General features: G+C 44.8%; 1 protein-coding gene across 1 annotated transcript in view; it reads left to right on the forward strand.

The window, feature by feature from the left end:
* The first annotated feature begins 770 nt into the window (after window positions 1–770).
* The window catches only part of c4h18orf63 (chromosome 4 C18orf63 homolog), a 55,410-nt gene continuing 35,709 nt past the window's right edge, over window positions 771–20,471 (forward strand). Inside the window, exons 1-3 of the mRNA XM_078397828.1 lie at window positions 771–896; window positions 1,790–1,940; window positions 20,378–20,450. Of these exons, the coding sequence (XP_078253954.1) occupies window positions 1,810–1,940; window positions 20,378–20,450 (204 nt within the window). The 5' untranslated portion in view covers window positions 771–896; window positions 1,790–1,809. The remainder of the gene's footprint in view (window positions 897–1,789; window positions 1,941–20,377; window positions 20,451–20,471) is intronic.

Genomic DNA, 20,471 nt, shown 5'->3' on the forward strand with positions numbered 1-20,471 from the left:
TCCCTGAAAATGCAGCTCGGCGGGGACGGCCATCTTGTTAGACCCTCTGCTGCAGCCTCTGCCGCGTGCTGCACGATGGGAGGAAGGTCAAGCGCGGGGCACGCCGGGACGTTGGTCCTCCGAGGGGGAGCGTATTTATTCAAGCTTATAAGGAAATTTTTCACTACCTGTTACGGTGCTTGTGAATGGCCTGGATTATACTCATGTTTATAGCATACAAACAAAGTTTTCCCAATGTATCTCCGTATGCGTAACAGGGAACAACAAATATTAATGTCAACATTGCGTAGAAAAAAAACTGCAGATGCTGGTTTAAATCGAAGATAGACACAAATTGCTGGAGTGACTCAGCAGAACAGGCAGCATCTCTGGAGAGAAGGAATGGGTGACGTTTCAGGTCGAGACACTTCTTCAGACTGATGTCAGGGGAGTGGGCGGTACAGAGAGAAAATGTCAGAGAACTGGGATGGAGAGAGAGGGAAAGCAAGGGCTACTTGAGAAGTTAATGTTCAAACTGCCCAAGCGAAATAGAATGTGCTGTTCCTCCAATTTGCGCTGGACCTCACTCTGTCAAAGGATGAGGCCCAGGCCCCAGAACAGAATGGTCAGTGTGGCAATGGGAGAGGGGAGTAATGACTAATGTCAACATTTATTCTTTGATGAGACTAAAAATAATAACCTGCGGTGAGGTCGTCGAGCACCCGCTCCCTCCCCCCTCCCCCTATCCCCTCCCCCGCCCGCCCCCTCCAGGGAGTTGCGGCGGCGGCGGCGGCGGCACGTACGAGCGGACGGACGGAGCAACGGTCCAGCGGTCGCGCGGCGGCCGTTTCCCGCGCGGGGAGCAGGCGCCTGGATCACGCGCGGCGAAGTGCTGGCGCCATTTTCGGGGACAGCGCGTAAGTGAAAGGGCAGTGGCCGTGAGGAGAATCAGTTGCCGTCTAAGGGCGAGAAGTTTTAGGATCACTGGCGTATGTTTACCACTGCGGATGTGTGTGTGTCGGACTTATGGTTTTGCATTAAGCTCGGGGTGGGCTCCATTGGGCTTTGTAAGAGTGGTGCTTTGGTAAAGGGGACGAGGTGTGACGGTGTTGGGACGGCTTGCAGTGTGGACGCAAGTGGGGCTGCAGCGTTGCGGGCGCCTTTTGGATGGGATGTGTGGCCGTTTGTTGTAAATGCAAACGGTCTCACGAAGGTATTTTTGAAGATGATAGGAGTTACTTGTACCGAAGCAAATTATCGGACCGCCTTTCTGTCTTCGTGGGAGCTTACAACGTGCAATTAAACTGGCATATTTCTTACATTACAACTGTGACTGGAGTGCAATGTGTCATCATCATTGCATCGGTTTGTTATCAACTACTGAAAACATCTTGCGCGGTTTTGTTTACCCAGATATGTAACTACTCCCTTAAATGACCTTTTTCCTCCCTACAACTTACCCTATCCTGCTCAGTTGAGCCTTCTGTTGCCTCTATTACATCCCTGATGTCTTCCGATAATCATGTCTTTGACTTTAGTTTCCTCTCCGGCTTTGTTCCTTCTCTACCCTTTTACACCCTGGACCCAAGTCAATAATGTCTCCTCAGCTTTTTTCTGCCTCGGATTTTACAATTCTGATCTTCAAGGCCCATTTCCACAGGAAGACTTGAGTTACATTTTTAAACCTTTTTCATCACAATGTTTAATTTCCATGCCTCTGAAACATCTCTAGGGTAGTTCATTAAATAAAGATGATGATGTGCACAGGAATTTCAACAATTTAAAAATCATTTAAAATTTTGTTTCACAGACGCAACGGTACCAGACACAATGAAAGAGAATTGTAGTTTTCAATCTTTGTTCTTCATTAGTTTACCTGATCTTCGAAAGTTGTGTGGTGCAACTGTGGTTTTAAACTGTGATGATGATGATGCAAAAAGTTTGCAGACAATAACATGCAGGTAATTATATTAAAATGGAAGAATTACCATTTTAAAGATAAAATGTGTTATTAATGATGTAATGCTATTTTGTGTTGTGTAAATTTCTTTTTTTTTTAAACTGGGGAGAAATTCAACATGAAGAGCATGTTCATTTTCTGAAGGTGAAATATTTTATGTCAATAAAACTGCATTCTGTTTGGAGACTGTTTTAACCATATTAAACTATCTGTATAATTTCCTTGGGCAAACCTCTGATACATGAGTACATTAACATACTCTGATTCAATCAACATAATTGATCTTGCAGGCTTGAAACTTACCATTAAAACTAAAGTAAGTCAAAATGGCAAGTGGTTGATTGGAAGTCATGCAAATTCACCGATGTTTTATTATTTTCTGGGGAAAGGGATTTGTTAAATGGTTTCATATGTACATCTTGAAGTTTTCTTGACTAAAGTGTTGTGAACATCAACAGCAGCAACAGGCTGTTGACAGATCTGCAACTGAACAGTTGGAAAGGTACTGCAAATGAGTGCAAATAACATTACACACAACCTGTGACATGGATTCATGAAAGGCAGTGTTCTCGAGCCACAGATTGATTAGTAGGACTGGCTGTTACAATCCCTGAAGCTTTGCACTACAATTGACTTGCATGGTGTTGTTCTTGGGGATGACCACTAGGTGATGTTGCTACCATTCAGATATACCTTCAGTTGTGTACCTCAACGTCACTGGGTAGATAGAGGATTTGCTTGTTGCTGCAAGGGGGAGTTACTTTGTATTGCCAACTTTTGGAAGTCACTGCATTTGTGAATTTTATTTTAAACTTCAAATCTCTCGGTTTCTGCGGCTGGACATTTTCACAGGATTTCTCAATTTGTAGCTTGCACATGCTGTAAAACAGCCAATTTCTGCATTCGTTCAGTGGTGTCAGTTGAAATGAATGTGCTCCTGCGTTTATATTTCTAACTGGATGCTCACATATGTGTGCAATCATCGATAATCTTTCCACCGGGTGGCGCTTCGATGGCAGCCTCGCCTACAGTAAAGGTCAGTGGACACGTATTGCCAGGATGTAAAGGAATGCAGGCGGAATAAAACAAAGCATTTATGTTCAGTGTCCTTGGAGTATTTTTATTATATTTGGATCAAGGCAAGGATCTGACATTGGCGAAGAGGTTGAACTAGTAATTGTTTAGTTTGGCCTTTGAAGCAGATATGATGTTTAACGAAGCAGCTGGATGAGAAATTTGAATTTATTCGTTCCAAGTGGGGAGGCGAGTGTTGTGAGTGCAAGATGGGAGGTGTGTTCAGAAGAATTTGACACCTACGCAGATCGCTTGGGCTTTTTGTTGAAGGAGCAGCGCCGGTGCAGCTCACATGACAGAGAGCATTGTTGATATACAGTGCTAGAGCTTTATTTCAGGAGACTTTCACAACACTTCTAGAGACAAAGCAGATTATGTGATGGCTCTTTCTGCTTTGAAGATGCATGTGATGCAAATAAATGCTACTTTTCAACGACATGTATTTCGCCAGTCAACAAAGAGGGAGGGGAAAAGCATTGCTCAGTTTGTTACAAGATTGGGTCAAGTGAGTGAGGACTGCAACTATGGAGCTGAGTTGGAGAATCAAATCAGGGATCAGGTTGTGCAAAGTTGCAAATCAAATGGCTTGAAATGCAAGTTGTTGAAGAAAGGTGACACACTAGCAGTAGTGGAAACACTGACAACTGCCAAGTTGTTTGAAACCGTGGAAACCCAGTTTCAGACCATGAGATTGGATGGAGTCAGCTACGTTAACAAGACGACATCAACTGGCAAAAGCAGAGGACATGGACAGGTAAGAGTCTTTCCAAAGCTGAAGATGACTGAGTGTTTTAGATATGTGAATTTTGGATATTTTGCCAAAGGATTCAAGCTGCCCTGCTAGAGGTCAAGTGTGCAGAAAATGTGGGGAAAAAAGACCATTTTGCAAACCAAAGAGAGATGATGTAAAAAACAAATAGATTTGGAGGAAGAAGAAGACAGAGAGATGGTTACTATCAAAATTTACACCGTTGATGAATGTTCGAGTGAATGTAAATGTGATGAAACACTGATGGATGCAGGACATGCTTTTGCTATCAACAATAAGCACGCAAAGGTGTCGGTGATTGGAGGTGTGGAAGTAGACATTATAGTGGACTGGAAGTGAAAGCAATGTTATTGATAGAGCACTGTGGGAAGACCTAAAACAGAATAAGATAAAATGCACTTCAAGAAAATGTGAGAAAAAATTGTATCCTTATACATCATCGAAACCACTCCAGACTTTTGGATGTCTCACGGCAGAGATCCAAGCAGGTGATACGCACACTATGACTGAATTTGAAGTCATTGAGGAGAAAGGAGAGCCTCTCATGACGAGAGAAACTGCTCAATAGGTGTGCTACACATTGGGATAAATGTGAACTCACTGAAGTCATATGCTGACTTAAAGGAGAAGTTCAAACCAGTGTTTGAAGGCATTGGAAATTTGCGTGATTTGCGAAAATTGTCAAGTCAAACTCAAGATAGAACCAAATGTTAAGCCTGTAGCATAACCAATGAGAAGAGCTCCATTCAGATTAAGCGATAAGGTCGAGGCTAAGATCCAAGAGCTCATTGAACAGGATACCATTGAACCTGTTGAAGAATTGACGCCATGGGTCAGTCCAGTAGTAGTAGTACCGAAACCAAATGGAGAGATAAGGCTTTGTGTGGACATGAGATGAGGCAATAATACGAGAGAGACACCCCATACCTAATGCCGATGAGGTCCTACAAGAGCTATCTACAAGCAAAGTATTTTTAAAAGCTAGATTTTAAGTGGGGTTATCAGTTGGAATTAGACCCAGAGTCAAGGAAAATAACAACTTTTGTCACACATTGTGGACTCTACTGATATAAGAGGTTATTGTTCGGAGTCAATGCAGCACCAGCGATTTACCAATATGAAATTTACAAGGTAATTCAAGGGATTTCGGGAACTGCAAACAGCTCGAATGATATTAGTCATGGTACGACATGTGATGAACATTATGAGAGACTCAGGCAGACAGAAGGCTGCAGAATGACACTGCGGACAATTATTTGTTTGGTGTTTCAGAATTGGTGTTTATGTACCACCAGGTGACCAATAATGGCATCAATCCAGCTGAGAGCAAGACTGAAGCTGTGAAAGAAGTTCGAGAACCAAGAGATGCAACTGAAGTAATGAGTTTCCTTGGTTTGGTGAATTTTTGCAAGATTTATTCCAAGCCTAGCTACTGAGTCTGAAGAAGGGTCTCAACCCGAAATGTCACCCATTTCTTCTCTCCAGAGATGCTGCCTGTCCCGCTGAGTTTCTCCAGCTTTTTCTGTATCTACCATGGCAGAGCCATTGAGGAGATTGACAAGGAAGAATGTGCACTTTGTGTTTGGTCCGGAACAAAGAACTGCATTTCAGATGTTGAAACAGAGTTTGATGAGTGCCCATACGTTGGGAGACTATGATCCAAAGGCACTAACCCAAGTTATCACAGAAGCAAGTCCAGTGGGGCCCGGAGGAGTACTTGTACAAAAGCATCCACATGATAATCGAGAGTCAGAGCATATGCAAGTAGGTCATTGATGGAAGTAGAAATAAATTATTCCCAGATGGAAAAGGAGGCTTTGGTATGGGCATGTAAACACTTTCATGCCTGGCATTGAGTTTGAGTTGTGGACAGACAAACCGGTAGAGACAATCTACTCCGCTCAATCCAAACTGTGTACCCGAATTGAAAGATGGATGCTTAGACTTGATACGATACGATAGAATTTTATTTATCCCGAGAGGAAAATTGATCTGCCAACAGTCATAAAACACAAAATATGTGAAAAATGAAATTTAAATGATGAGTTGAAAGGATTGGGGATGTACAAAGATTGTGGAGGGGGAAGGAGGGGCGTCATTCTACACCATAATAATAATAATACATTACATTTATATAGTGCTTTTCATATACTCAAAGTCGCTTTACAGGGATTTAGAGAACATAGGGAAGTGAATAAATAGATAAATAAGTAAACAAACAGAGAAAGGAGACAGAGGGTGGGGTGACCTTCAGTGGTTGAAGGCAGTACTGAATAGGTGAGACTTCAGGGATGTTTTGAATGTGGTGAGTGTGGAGGAGTCTGACGGTTTGAGGTAGTGAGTTCCATAGGGTGGGAGCAGCGATGGAGAAAGCCCTGTCCCCCCAGGATCTGAGTTTGGTCCGGATGTGGGGGGATAGGAGATGACCGAAGGGGGAGGAGTTGTCCAGTTTGATAGCTACAGGGAAGAAGGATCTCCTGTGGCATTCTGTACTGCATCTTGGTGGAACCCGTCTGTTGCTGAAGGTACTCCTCAGGTTGACCAGTGAGTCATGGAGGGGGTGAGCTGTATTGTCCAAGATGCTCTGCAGTTTGAGGAGCATCCTTGCTTCCAAGCGCACCTCTCATGAATCCAACTCCTCCCCAGCCAGCCTCTTGATGAGTTTGTTAATCCTATTGGCGACCATGGCCTTCCCTGCTGCCCCAGCACACGACAACGAAGAAGATGGCACCTGCTACCACTGTTTGGTAGAACATCTGCCTTGACGTAAAATGGACAGTAAACTGGAGATGTTGAAGGAGCAGAGCCTTCTCAAAAAGTGCAGCCAGCTCTATCCCTTCTTGTCCAGGGCCTCAGCGTTCCTGGACCAGTCCAGTTTACTGTCCATTTTACATCAAGGCATTTGTACTTCCTGGTAAACTGCACATTGATGAGGACAGGGGCATTCCTTTCCTAAAGTCCATCACTAACTCTTTAGTCTTGTCAGTGTTGAGCTGCACGTGATTCAGACCACACCACTCGACAAAGTCGTTGACTACTCTATTCAGCTCTCCCCCCCCCCCCCCCCCCCCCTCACTGATGCAGCACACAATTGCAGAGTCTTCTGAAAACGTCTGCAGGTGGCAGGGGTCCAAGTTATATCTGAGGTCCGAGGTGTCGATGGTGAACAGGAAGGGAGAAAGGACTGTCCCCTGTGGGGGCGGCCCCTGTGTTGCTGACTACCAGCCTGAAGCCTGACTTATTGTGGTCGTCCAGTCAGGTAGTTGGTGATTCAGGATACCAATGGAGCGTCAACCCGCATTGTTGTCAGTTTGCTCCGCAGCAGTGCAGACTGGTGTTAAAAGCACTGGAATAGTAAAAAAAACATGACTCACAGTGCTTCCTGGCTTATCCAGGTGAGCACAGGTGGATAGATGAATAGGTCAATAGATGGAGCAGGTGGATGATGGAATCCTCAACCCCCATCTTTGGTAAGCGAACTGCAGGGGGTCTAAGGTGAGTCGCAGGTGAGTCACTAGCCTCCCCAGGGACTTCATGATGTGTGAAATTAGCACCACCAGTCGAGAGCTCAAAGGACCGAATGGCCTACTCCTACACCTAATTTCTATGTATCTGTGTCATTGGTGGTGCTGGGACGCGTCTTCTTTGGTACAGGAACCAGGCAGGATGTCTTCCACATCACAGGAACCCTCTCCAAGCTCAGGCTCAGGTTGAAGATATGTTGAAGTACTGCACAACTGGCTGGCACACACCTTGAGTACCCTCGGGCTGACACCATCGGGACCCGTAGCTTTGCCCGGGTGGAGTCTGCTCAGCTCTTTACTCACCTGCTCAGCCTTGATGGTCTTGTGCGACAAAGAAAGGCCAGAGGAAGTGGACCGGGGGATTGAAGAAGAGAGTCTGTCGGGGAGCAGGGGCGAGGGTGGGCAGAAGCCCGATCATCAAATCTATTAAAAAACCAGGATTAGCTCGCTGGCCCTGTCCTGAATGCTTACCAACCCCAGGCCACTGGTCGTGTAGCCTGTATTGCTCTTCATGCCGCTCCACATATCTCTCATGTTGTTCTGCTGAACAACAGTACAAATACAGAGTGATCCACATCACCGGAAAGAACAATATAGCTGACTCATCCATGTTGCTGAAGGTAGACAAGCTGAGGGTCTACACTGGGGAGAGAAGCAGAATCAATTGTAAGATTTGTTACAGTACACTCTATACCAAGAGCAATGAGAACAAGAGAAATAGAAGAAGAGTCGGACAAGGATCCAGAACTACAAGATGTTAGAGAGTGGATCCAAAGAGGTGATTGGGAGGAATGTTCCACACAGGACATATGCAGCTATCAGAGATGAACTATGCGCAATTGGAAGATGTGTGCTGAGAGGAAATAGGATTGTCATGCCAACAAAGCTGAGATCAAGGATGATTGAGTTGGCTCACGAAGGACATTTAGTGTTGGAACTAAACAGAATCTTCATGCAAAAGTATGGTGGCCAGGATTGGGGAAAATATGTCAAACGACATGTGAGGTCATGCCATGAATGTCCGATGGTAAGCAGAACCAATTCACCTGAGCCAATATGAAGCATGTTGTTGCCAACAGGACCATGAGAAAATGCTGCTGTAGATTTTTTAGGCCCATTTCCATCAGGAGAGTCAATACTAGTTTTGATTGACTACTACAGCAGATATTATGAGTATGTCATAATGAAGTCCACAACATTGGACAAGACTAGCATTTTTGATGGAAATCTTCGCAAGACACGGTCTACCAGTGACATTATATTGAGACAATGGCCCTCAGTTCATTTCTCAGAAGTTTGCTGACTACATGAAGATCACAGGTATGTACCATCACAAAATCACACCAAAGCGGCCGCAAGCAAATGGAGAAGTGGAACATCAGAACCAATCTTTAGGGAAGAAGATTGGAATTGTCCAAGCAGAAGGCAAAGATTGGAAGGAGATGCTCTTAACATTTGTAGCAACATATGAGCTACATCACACAGCACAACAGGGAAGAATTTGGCAAAATTGTTTGGAAGGAAAATCCGGACCAAGATACCATGGGTTAGTGACGTGGTAAATGACCAAAAAATGAGAGATCATGATGCAGAAAATAAAGTGGCATCAAGCTCTTTCCAGAGAGGAAACGAGGTGCCAGACCAACAAATTTGATGCCAGGAGATGAGATGCTAGTAAGGAGAGAAAGTCTAAGTAAAATGGACATGGCCTTCTTTCGACAACCATACACAGTGATGTCCAGACAAGAAAATAAGGTGATGGTCCAGTCGCCAGAAGGTGTCAAATATGATAGTTTTCCACATATGATAAATTTATATCACTCTTGTGATAGTCCAGGGACGCTGCAGACTGAAGTTGAGACTGAAGGGTCAGACCCAAGACTACCAAATTGATGAGCCAAGAATGCACAAGTCTGAGGTGGAGACTATGCAAAACCAGAATCGAGATGATGAACTGGTGGAACAGAACATGACAGATCAGAATCCAGTACCAGCACAGACAGGCAAGGACCAGACCAAAGCGTCAGAGAAGACCACCTAAAAGATACGAGGACTATGAGATGTGTTGACATCAGGCATGTGAGGTTTCCGCGTTTTCACAGATTTCCACGTTTTTAAAATCCATTTTCTGCGCTTTTGGCATGGTTTCCACGTTTTTCACTTTGCCAAATAAACGGAGAAAACGGATTAAAAAGAAGAAAAAAAAACGAAGTATAGACTTGTAATGAACTCTAGGGTTCAGCTGGAGATCGCTAGGGGTTCCGCGAGAAATGCCCCCCGCGCGCCCTGGAAGCCTCCACGAAAATGTGTCACCTAGGCTGGGCAAGGTAGCCAAACTCGACCTCATTGGGACTCTCATGGCCAATTTGTCAATTCGGCCGTTAGTGGTTGTTAGGGGTTCCGCGAGAAATCCCACCGCCCGCGCCGTGGAAGTCTTCCCGAAAATGTGGCACCTAGGCTGGGCAAGGCAGCCAACCTCGACCTCATCGGGACTTCCACGGCCGATCGGTGGGTTGAATTTGCAACCTGCGGCCGGGGCTCTGGAACTCCAGCCCAGCTGGAGCCAGCAAATCTATCCCCATAGCCGTCTTCCTTGACCTGCTGGATAAACCAGCAAAGCCCTGGAACCAAGAGTGCCAGAAAATCAGTGGTGGAACTGTCATGAGTAAATATTAAATTTAAGTGCAAGATTATATAACTAAATTGTTGGCGTTTGCATCTCAAGGGCAGGATAGTCGGTATTATGCTTTTATTCTTCGGAGGAATAAACACACATGCTCTCATACGTCGGTGTTGCTTTAACCGGAAGAGAAGACTTTTATTTTGTTTTCATATGCATTTTATATCTGGTACACCGGTAGTGACGTCAGTATAAGAGCACATCTAAACAGTTTCCGTTTAACATCCAACACCCCCACTTGCTCTTATGCGGTGCATTACATTTAACAACATAACTTAATCTGATTACATTCTCTGTATCACCACATTTTACACATTTACAGTGTTCAACCTTTCAAAAAACAAAAAAAAATTGTTGTTATGATTTTACACTCCAAACATATAATCCCTGAATTTCTCAGTTTTAAACTTTGTTGCAGGCTTAGTTAAGATATCTACAACCATGTCTGCTGTTGGACAATACTCAATGATTACTTTCTTATCACTGAGTGCAGACCGAATGAAATGATACCTAATGTCGATATGTTTGCATCTTTGTCGGTTCACTGGGTTCTTTGATAATGCAATCGCACCTTGATTGTCCTCAAAGATTTTCACTGGCTCGTAGTGGCAATCTTTGTCCATTCCTTTCAATAGCTGCACAAGATACAAGCTCTCTTGTGTAGTAGCCGCCATTGCCATATATTCGGCTTCACATGTGGATAAGGCTACTGTCTGCTGTTTCTTGGATTTCCATGAAATAACAGGCCCATTTTCAGACAAACTAAAACAATATCCTGTTGTGCTTCGCCTGTCATTTTGATCTGCCGCCCAGTCAGCGTCACTATGCAACAAGTTTGAGTTTTTCCTCTCTTTTCTTGTAACACAGCTCCTGGTTTATAGTACCCTTTAAGTACCTCAACACATGTTTGGTAGTTATCCTATGTTGTTCTTTAGGCTCTGCTAGATATTGTGACAGTTTACTGACAATCCAGCTTAAATCAGGCCTTGTACATGTCATCACATATATCAAGCTGCCTACCACTTCCCTGTATTGTGTTGGATTAACAGGCTCATCATCATCATAAAAGTTTTGTTTCTGTTCACATGGAGTTGACCTTGTTTTACAGTCAGACATTCCAAACTTCTCCAGTATTTTTGCTATGTACCTCTTTTGGTTCATTTTTATTTCTCCCTCTGTGAAAAATCAATGCCTAGAAAATGTCTAAGTTTCCCAAGATCTTTCATCTTAAACTTTGCACTTAGCATTTCTTTCACACCATTGAGAGATTCTTTATCACTGGCAGCAATAATTAGGCCGTCAACCCACATGATCAGAATTATTCTCTCATTTTCAGTCTCTTTACTGTACACGCAGTGATCTGCAGGATTTTGTGCGAAACCATTTTTACTGAGATGATCATGCAGCATCTTGTTCCAGTTCCGTCCTGACTGTTTCAGTCCATACAGTGATTTGTTCAGTTTGCAGACCAGCTTTTTACCTGTGTCTGTTTTCACTTCAAATCCTTCAGGTTGTTCAATATACAGCTCACAATCAATTGGAGCATGTAGATAAGCTTTTTCAACATCCATCTGGTGTAATTCCAAATCGTACTGAGCTGCTAGCTGCATCAGACTGCGCACTGATGTCATGTTAGCTGTTGGGGAAAACGTCTCCTTGTAATCTATTCCTACTACTTGACTATACCCCTTTGCAACATACCTGGCTTTGTATGTCTCAGTCTTATCTGAAGATTCTTTTACTGCAAACACCCACTTCCTCCCCCCCCCACTGCATTTTTGCCCTGTGGTATTGTGGTTAGAGTGTATGTGTCATTTTCTTTGAGAGATTTGATTTCCTCCTTCATAGCTTTAGCCCAAATGTCAGATTTTGATGAGCTCATAGCTTCTTTGAAGGTTTGTGGAACATTATACATCACTCTGTAGCAGTAGTCTACATTTACATTTAATAATAATAATAATAATAATAATAAGCATTTATTTTATATAGCGCCTTATCGGGAGCTCAAAGCGCTTTACAAGAACAATCATAACATAAAAACAAACAGACAAACTATCCTAACGGAGAAGCGGCGAATAAACAGCGCCAGCGTCCTCTCACGTCAGGGTCCTCTTTTACTTTACACTCATAGTCTCGTAAGTACTGTGGGCTTTTCCTTTCTCTCTTAGGATAGCGTGTGCTCTGACTATTTTCACCCTGTCCAGTTTGAGTGTTGCTATCACTCTCAGTAGTATCCGTGTGTGACTTCAGTGTCACTTCTGGACTCTGATCAGTCACCTCTGCGTTCGGTCTGGGGGATGTTAATCTCTTCCCAGGATGGTCATCATCACTCATCTCATATCTGTCTGAGTTTGGCATTCAGTTACACTTTTTGTTATGAACTTCACTAGTCTGTTTTTGAGAACTCGCCCTGTCTCTGGGTAGTAGACTAAGTATGCAGGGCTGTTTTTGTCATAACCTACAAAAATCCCTTTTTCACATCTTGAGTCTAACTTCTTTTTGACTTGTTTGTATGAGAAACAGACTGATCCAAACTTCTTCATTTTTGAAAGATTAGGCTTTCTGCCTGTCACCATGTAGTGTGGAGTCTGACCAACACGTTTGTTGTAGCATCTGTTGCAGATTACTGCAGCAGTCATTACAGCATATGTCCACAATTCTTTCGGTAGGTTACTCGAGTAGCATGCACCTTGCCATTTCAAATAGCGTTCTCCAGTTTCTCTCAGCTGTCCCATTTTGATGGGGGGAGTAAGGTGTGGAGGTTTCATGCCTTATGGCATTTCTACTGAGCAATGATTGGAAATCTGCTGCTGTGAACTCTGTGCCATTATCAGATCTTATGCACTTAATTTTTCCATAGGGGGCCGCGTCCGCTATGAACTTTTCTGTAGCTTTTATAGTGTCACGTTTTGTTTTCAAGAAGTAAACAAACACTTCTCCTGAGTAGTCATCTGTGAAAGTTTGTATGTATTTGTATCCATCTTTTGCTTCTGGCTCTAGGGCCAGCCAAATCAGTATGCACTAACTCAAGTGCTTCTTTAGCCCTTACATCTGGCTCTCTGTTCCTGCTCTGTGCAAATTTGCCTTTTACACAGACCTCACAGTTGAGTTTGGACTTATCAACTTTACCTTTGATTTTCATGCCCTCTGTTACCCTCTCTAACTGTGATACATCATCATAGTTACAGTGACCAAGTATCTCGTGCCATGTTTGAATATCATAACACCCGTGACATCCGTCATTAGTTTTATGACTTACAGTGTTTAGATAGTATAGTCTGTCGTACTCCTTAACGTCGAACTTGGTACCGTTCTTGTGGATGAGCTCGTTGCTGTCTTCGCGAAAGATCACTGAAGCTCCGGTGGTCGTTGCTGCCTTGACAGAGAAGATGTCCTGTGGGAATGATGGGATGTACAACGCCTTTCTCAGCGTCGTCCTCACACGACGGCCCTCGCTGTCTCTCAGGTACACCTCTGCTTCGCCTTTCCTCTGTGCGACACCCCTCGTCCTTGTCCCGTCAGCCAACTCGATGAAGTGTTTGGCGGGCTGGAAAGTCTCATCAAAGTTCTTAAACTTTTCAATGTCTGTGATTATGTGTGACGTTGCGCCCGTGTCGACCATAAGCCCTTTACGAGTCTCTTCACTTGCCTGGCAGTCATTTATTTTGAATGCAAATGTGTGGTCGTTGGAGTCGGATGCTTGTTTCACGTTGTCTCGCTTTTTCTTTCTGCAGTTTGCCTCCTTATGAGTGGGGCTCTTGCAAAAAACTGCACCACTGTCTCTGTTCTTTACCGCTGCGCTCTCCGCTGCATTCCCACGCTTTGTTTCCCGTCTGACCGCAGTTGTAGCAGGTGAATGTCTTCTCTGAGCCTTTAGTCCTTTCTTTCACCCAGCCTCTTGCTTTCATTACGTTGTCGTCACTCATATGGCCGCTAAATCTTTCAGTGCTCTCGTAGCTTCTCAACTTGGTCTTAAACTCACCAAAAGTTGTCTTCTCATCACCCTGTGTTATGTGGATGGCAAATGGCTTAAATGTCTCTGGCAAGCCTTTCAGAATCATGGCAATCAGCAGCCCGTCACTAAGAGTCTCTCCAGCTTTTCTTAGTGCTGTAATCGCCGTTTCTGCACGAATAATGGGAGGAGTTGGCTGCGCCTAACGGCTGCGGCTCTCTGGCAGTCTGTTGTCTTTTTTTCTTTTTTTTTGTTTGTGTCGGTGTTGGGATGGTTTTTGTTTCTGTTTTTGGCTGTGTATGTGTGGTGGGGGTGTGTGGTGGGGGTGTGGGGTGGGGCGGGGGGAAACCTTTATTTTATTAGGTCTCTTCCCCGGGGCGCGGCTCGGCTGCGGGCCTTAACATTGCCGGCGCAGCTCGGCTGCGGGACGTTTCAGTGCCCGGTGCGGCTCGGCTGCGGGCCTTAACATTGCCGGCGCAGCTCGGCCGCGGGACGTTTCAGTGCCCGGTGCGGCTCGGCCGCTGGACTTAACATCGCCCGGTGCGGCCGCGGGACGTTTCAGTGCCCGGTGCGGCTCGGCCGCGGGACGTTTCAGTGCCCGGTGCGGCTCGGCCGCTGGACTTAACATCGCCCGGTGTGGCCGCGGGACGTTTCAGTGCCCGGTGTGGCCGCGGGACGTTTCAGTGCCCGGTGCGGCTCGGCCGCGGGACGTTTCAATGCCCGGTGCGGCTTGGCCGCTGGACTTAACATCGCCCGGTGTGGCCGCGGGACGTTTCAGTGCCCGGTGCGGCTTGGCCGCTGGACTTAACATCGTCAGCGCTGTTCGGCCGCGGGACGTTTCAGTGCCCGGTGCGGCTCGGCCGTTGGACTTAACATCGCCCGGTGTGGCCGCGGGACGTTTCGGTGCCCGGGGCGGCTCGGCCGGGGGGCCTTCCATCCCCTTGCGGGGGCTGTGCGTGTCGTTTGCCTCGGTAGGGGTCGAGCTGCCTGTCCGTGGGTGCGGGGGGAAGAGAGGGGAAGTTTTGTTGCCTCCATCACAGTGAGGGGGTGTTTGGAGTCACTGTGATGGATGTTTGTGTTGGGGTCGGGTGTCCTGTGTTCTTTTCTTTTTGCTGTATTTTGTGTGACTGCTGAAATTTCGCTCGGTGTTGTGCCGAGTGACAATAAAGTGTTGTTATGTTATGTTATGTTATGTTTATGGCCTTTTTCAGCGACGTCAGCTCGGTGTAGAGGCCGATCACTCGCGGCTTCCCTGTGTCCGCGTAATGGCTCCTCAGCTGCAACGCTTTTCTCCCGTCGTCCGCCGCTTCTCTCATAATGAGCGACAAACTTTTGTCGTCTAGCACTTGTATCAGCTCGGCGTAGGCTTTTTCGTTTTTTTCGGCTTCCCCGTCGTCTTCTTCGTCGGTAGCCGGCTCGTTCAGAATTGTTGACTTTAAGCCTTGTAGCCGCAGGTGGCCTAAAAACTTTGTTTCCCATAATTCGTCATTCTTTTCATCTCCGTCGAAGCATAATCTGTTCCATCGGCTTCCACCATCCCTCCTGGGCCCATAACCTGTTGGCGTTTGCATCTCAAGGGCAGGATGGTCGGTATTATGCTTTTATTCTTCGGAGGAATAAACACACATGCTCTCATACGTCGGTGTTGCTTTAACCGGAAGAGAAGACTTTTATTTTGTTTTCATATGCATTTTATATCTGGTACACCGGTAGTGACGTCAGTATAAGAGCACATCTAAACAGTTTCGGTTTAACATCCAACATAAATTAATTAAGACAGGGTTAAAATATAAAACACAGCAGAAAAGCCAATTGCCACCTGTTTGGGCTCATTATCAATTAATGTGGGAATTTACTTCAAAATGTTATTAGTGTACAGTGACATATTCCCATTATTTTGTAATGTCTGTTTTTACTTTGAAATGCACTAAAAAAGGCTTGTGTACATTTTTGACCCCCCGTTGTATGCAAGCGCTCGGCTCTTTCCTCTCTCTTTTTTACCTCACATGCCTGTGACATGAGAAAATGATGTGTTATCATTATAACAAATGCCATATCCTAAATGGTGTTGGAATGTTCAGTTTACAATATGATGATGTGGCCTTTTTGTTTGATGAGGGAGGGATGTCATGGTAACATAACATGAGGGCGTATTTGAATGTATCACGTGTTACTATGAGTTACTATGAGTCAGAAAGGTCAGAGGACACGTTGCCAGGATGTAAAAGAATGGAGGCGGAATAAAACAAAGTGTTTATGTTCAGTGTCCTTAGAGTGTGTTTATTATATTTGGATCAAGTTGAGGATCTGACACTCATTTCAGCAGCAAGTTACTATACACAAAGCTTTCTCAGAAATGCTCTTAAGACTGCCCTCAAATTGTAGCTCAATAAGGAGACATTCATATTACATGCCTTGGCACAAAGGATGGAATAAGATTTGTGAAGATCCCACTGTTGACTCAAAACACAGGCAACTAATGAATACTTTAATCTTGGTCCTTCACGAAGAAGTGCTATTAAAATGGATCACAATTCATTATGACGAAAACATGTACTTGATTATCATCTAGAAGCACCCATTTCAAATTCTGACTAGGTCATGAGATTCATCTGCTTTAATTGATCCAGTAATGTAAATTCGAAATGTCACCTAGTAATCCAGTATCATTAGTTGTTATTTCATGCCAATCAAATGGTTCTGCTACCTTTGGATTCCTGGGACACTAAAATACAAGATGGAACCATGTTAGTTTTAATTAATGTTTAAATGATTAAAAATTAATTACACAATGAGGAAATTAGCTGTTAGTCACACTCTTAATTACGCAGTTAAACAAGTCCTCCATCCCTCTCTCCACTCTGTGTAGGAAAGAATTGCAGATGCTGGTTTAAATCGAAGGTAGACACAAAATGCTGGAGTAACTCAGTAACAGGCAGCATCTCTGGAGAGAAGGAATGGGTGAGGTTTTGGGTCGAGACACTTCTTCAGACTGAAGACTGAAATTCTTACAGCAGCACATCAGATATAAACATAGTACTCAGTACTCAGCATTCTAATCAACAAAATGAAGTTCAATATGTAAAACAAACCTAGTGCAAAGGCAAAACAAACACCAAAGCCCCTAGTGCAAACAAGGCAGTTTGTAGTTCGTAATGTTCAATAGCCTGATGGTTATTGGGAAGAAGCTGCTCCTGACCTGGACATTCGTTTTCAGGCTCCGATACCTTTATCCTGATGGCAGGAGTGAAATGAGAGTGCGGTCAGGATGGCGTGGGTGGCTGATGATGCTGGCTATTTTTTGAGGCAAGGCCTCCTATAGGTCTCTTCAATGGTGGGGAGGTCAGTACCCATGATGGACTGTGCAGTGTTCACCACTTTTTGCAATATTCTTAGTTCCTAGATGCTTGAGTTGCTGAACAAGGCCGTGATTTTTTTATTTTTTTTTATATCAAAAAATACTTTATTCAAATAATAAATATCATTCACAAAAACATATTCTTAAACAAGCCCATCCGACATTTCCGGAGGTTACATTTGGTACAGACATTCACTTAAACATTTACTTACATTTAGACATTTACCCAGTATCCCTTATTTGGAGGGGCGTCTCTCTCCACCACACCCTGCCCCCCATGTCCAGCAGCGGAAGGACCCTAGACTGTGGTCCTCCCCCACAGGGCCTTGGCGTTGGCTGCACCAAGCTTCAGTGCGTCCCTCAGCACGTACTCCTGCAGTCTGCAGTGGGCCAGTCGGCAACATTCCTTGACGGACAGCTCGCTCCGCTGGGAGGTCAACAAGGATCGGGCAGACCAAAGAGCGTCTTTCACCGAGTTGATGACCTTCCAGCAGCACTCGATGTCAGTCTCGGAATGCGTCCCTGGGAACAGTCCGTAGAGCACAGAGTCCTCTGTGACGGAGCTGCTCGGAATGAATCGTGACGGGGACCCCTGCAGACCTCTCCAGACTCTCTTGGCAAATCCACACTCTTTGAAGAGGTGGGCCACCGTCTCCTCTCCGTAGCAGCCGTCCCGAGGGCAGCGTGCGCTGGTAGTGAGGTTCCGGCGGTGCAGGAAGGATCTGACTGGGAGGGCTCCCCTCACCGCCAGCCAAGCCAGGTCTTGGTGCTTGTTGGTGAGTTCTGGCGATGAGGCATTTTGCCAGACAAGCTGGGCTGTCTGTTCTGGGAACCACGCCACAGGATCCATGGAGTCATTCCCCTGCAGTGCCTGCAGGACGTTCCGTGCTGACCACTGCCTGATGGACTTGTGGTCAAAGGTGTTGTTCCGGAAGAACCTGTCCACAAACGACAGATGGTTCGGCAATGTCCAGCTGACTGGCACATTGCGTGGCATCTGCGCCAGGCCCATCCTTCGCAACACCGGGGACAGGTAGAACCTCAGCAGGTAGTGGCATTTGGTGCCCACGTGCTTTGGTTCTATGCTCCGCCTGATGCAGCCACACACGAAGGTGGCCATCAGAATGAGGGCGACGTTGGGCACGCTTTTACCCCCGTTGTCTGCCGACTTGTGCATTGTGGCTCGTCGCACCCGGTCCATCGCCGACCCCCAGATGAAGCGGAAGACGGCCCGGGTGATCCCCTTGGCGTGGGAGGGAGGGACGGGCCACACTTGCGCCAAGTACAGCAGCCCCGAGAGCACCTCACACCTGATGACCAGGTTTTTCCCCGTGATGGAGAGGGAGCGCTGCTTCCACAGCTCCAGCTTCTTCCCCACCTTGGCTATCCGCTCCAGCCAATTCTTGTTGCATGCCTCAGCCTTCCCGAACCAGATCCCCAGCACCTCCGTGATGTCATCAGTCAGTATGCTCTCTACCGTACATCTGTAGAAGTTCAAGGGAGTATTCATCGACATAACAAATCTCCTCAATCTTCTAAGGAAGTAGAGGTGTTGATGAGCTATCATTAAGATTGCCTCACTGTGCTGGATCTACGACAGGGCCTCAGAGTTAGGCATGTCCAAGAATTTGAAGCTGTGGACGACCCCTGGCTTTAAGTCCGTTTTCAAAGCAAATAGTCTTGCATAGATGGAGCAGTGATGATTTCTGGGAGAACATGGAATAAACCAGGGATCAGATATCTGAGCTGAAGTTGACAGCTGTGTCTGCGGTAGTTCTGGGAAGGTTAATAACTTCTGGATCACAACAGTCTGGATACCATTGTCTATCAAATATCTTGAGAACGCTGCTGGTGTAAAATAAAACATTGCCTTTGTCCCTTACGAGGTAACCAATTGCCTGACAACCTAGCCCCCATCTCCAAGTACCTCCTCATAATCACTTCAGGTCAAGGTTGACATGCTTACACTCCAGTTTTAAGTGTTCAGAAATGATGAGCCCAATGTGATATCCTGGAGGGGTAAAGAGGGAGGTAGTGGTACATTATATTTTGACAGTCTCAAAGAAATATATAATGAACTGATTGTCTATTATAGTAGAAGTTTCTATGTGAAAATCAAGAACTGCAGATGCTGGAAATGCTCAGTAGGTCAGGCAGCATCAATGGAAAGAGATAAGAGTTAATGCCAAGACCTATTAGCTTTACAGTTTGGAGAATCAATATTTTACAATTTTTCAATCAGAGATCAATTTATTAAAATGCTATTTGGAAGAATATAAAAAACACTTGCATTCCTATTAAGTGAATGTGCCTCAGAGTTAATCAGAATAAAAATATGTGTATAATTTGTAAAACAACAGAATTTAAAATTATTTTGCAAAAGAGTTTTTCAATTAAATGCATTGTTTGAACACATGGTGGTGCCAAACGTCACTATGGCTTTATTATTTGCCAGTATAAAATAAGGATTACAATTATGCCTCTAAAGGTACTATTTGTAAAGTTTATATTATTGGAGAGTGACGACAACAATACTGCTTCCTTTTTCGCCCCAATGTTAGTTTACTCCTTCCTTGCCAATCATGTTGCCCAAATAGCTTACATTTACAGTTGCACCTGACATGACAGCTGCCTGTCCCACTGAGTTACTCCAGCATTTTGTGTCTATCCTTGGTTTAAACCAGCATCTGCAGTTCCTTCCTACACAAGTTTTATGTACGTCATCATAGGGATGGATTGACAAATCCATTTTAAGGTCTATAATGAAATAGGTCTTGTCTGCTCCTGTTTGTTCTAAAGATTTGTACTGCTTTGTAAAATAAAGCAAAGTTCATAATCTGTGTTGAAATCTCCAGCACAAATCCTTTGAATCTGATCACTTGCTTGTGGATACATATCATTGAACATTTCTTGCTATTTGCTTGTCTGTGAAATGCTTTTTTGAATACTTTTCGATTACAGTTGAATTGTAACTGTCACATTTAGTCATGCTACTACAGAGAGTTTGTATAAATAAAATGTACTCTTTATCACCAATATCTAAGATTTTTTATGAAGTAAGCCACTTTTTATTTCATGCAGGGAATTGCTGTTTTGTTATCCAGATGTTCTTGCTGCTCCTGGAGAACATAAAGAAATTATTGTAATAATGCCCGTAAGTATGAATTTCAAAAAA

Source organism: Rhinoraja longicauda, chromosome 4 (assembly GCF_053455715.1).
Source record: "Rhinoraja longicauda isolate Sanriku21f chromosome 4, sRhiLon1.1, whole genome shotgun sequence".
Taxonomy (NCBI): Eukaryota; Metazoa; Chordata; class Chondrichthyes; order Rajiformes; family Arhynchobatidae; genus Rhinoraja; species Rhinoraja longicauda.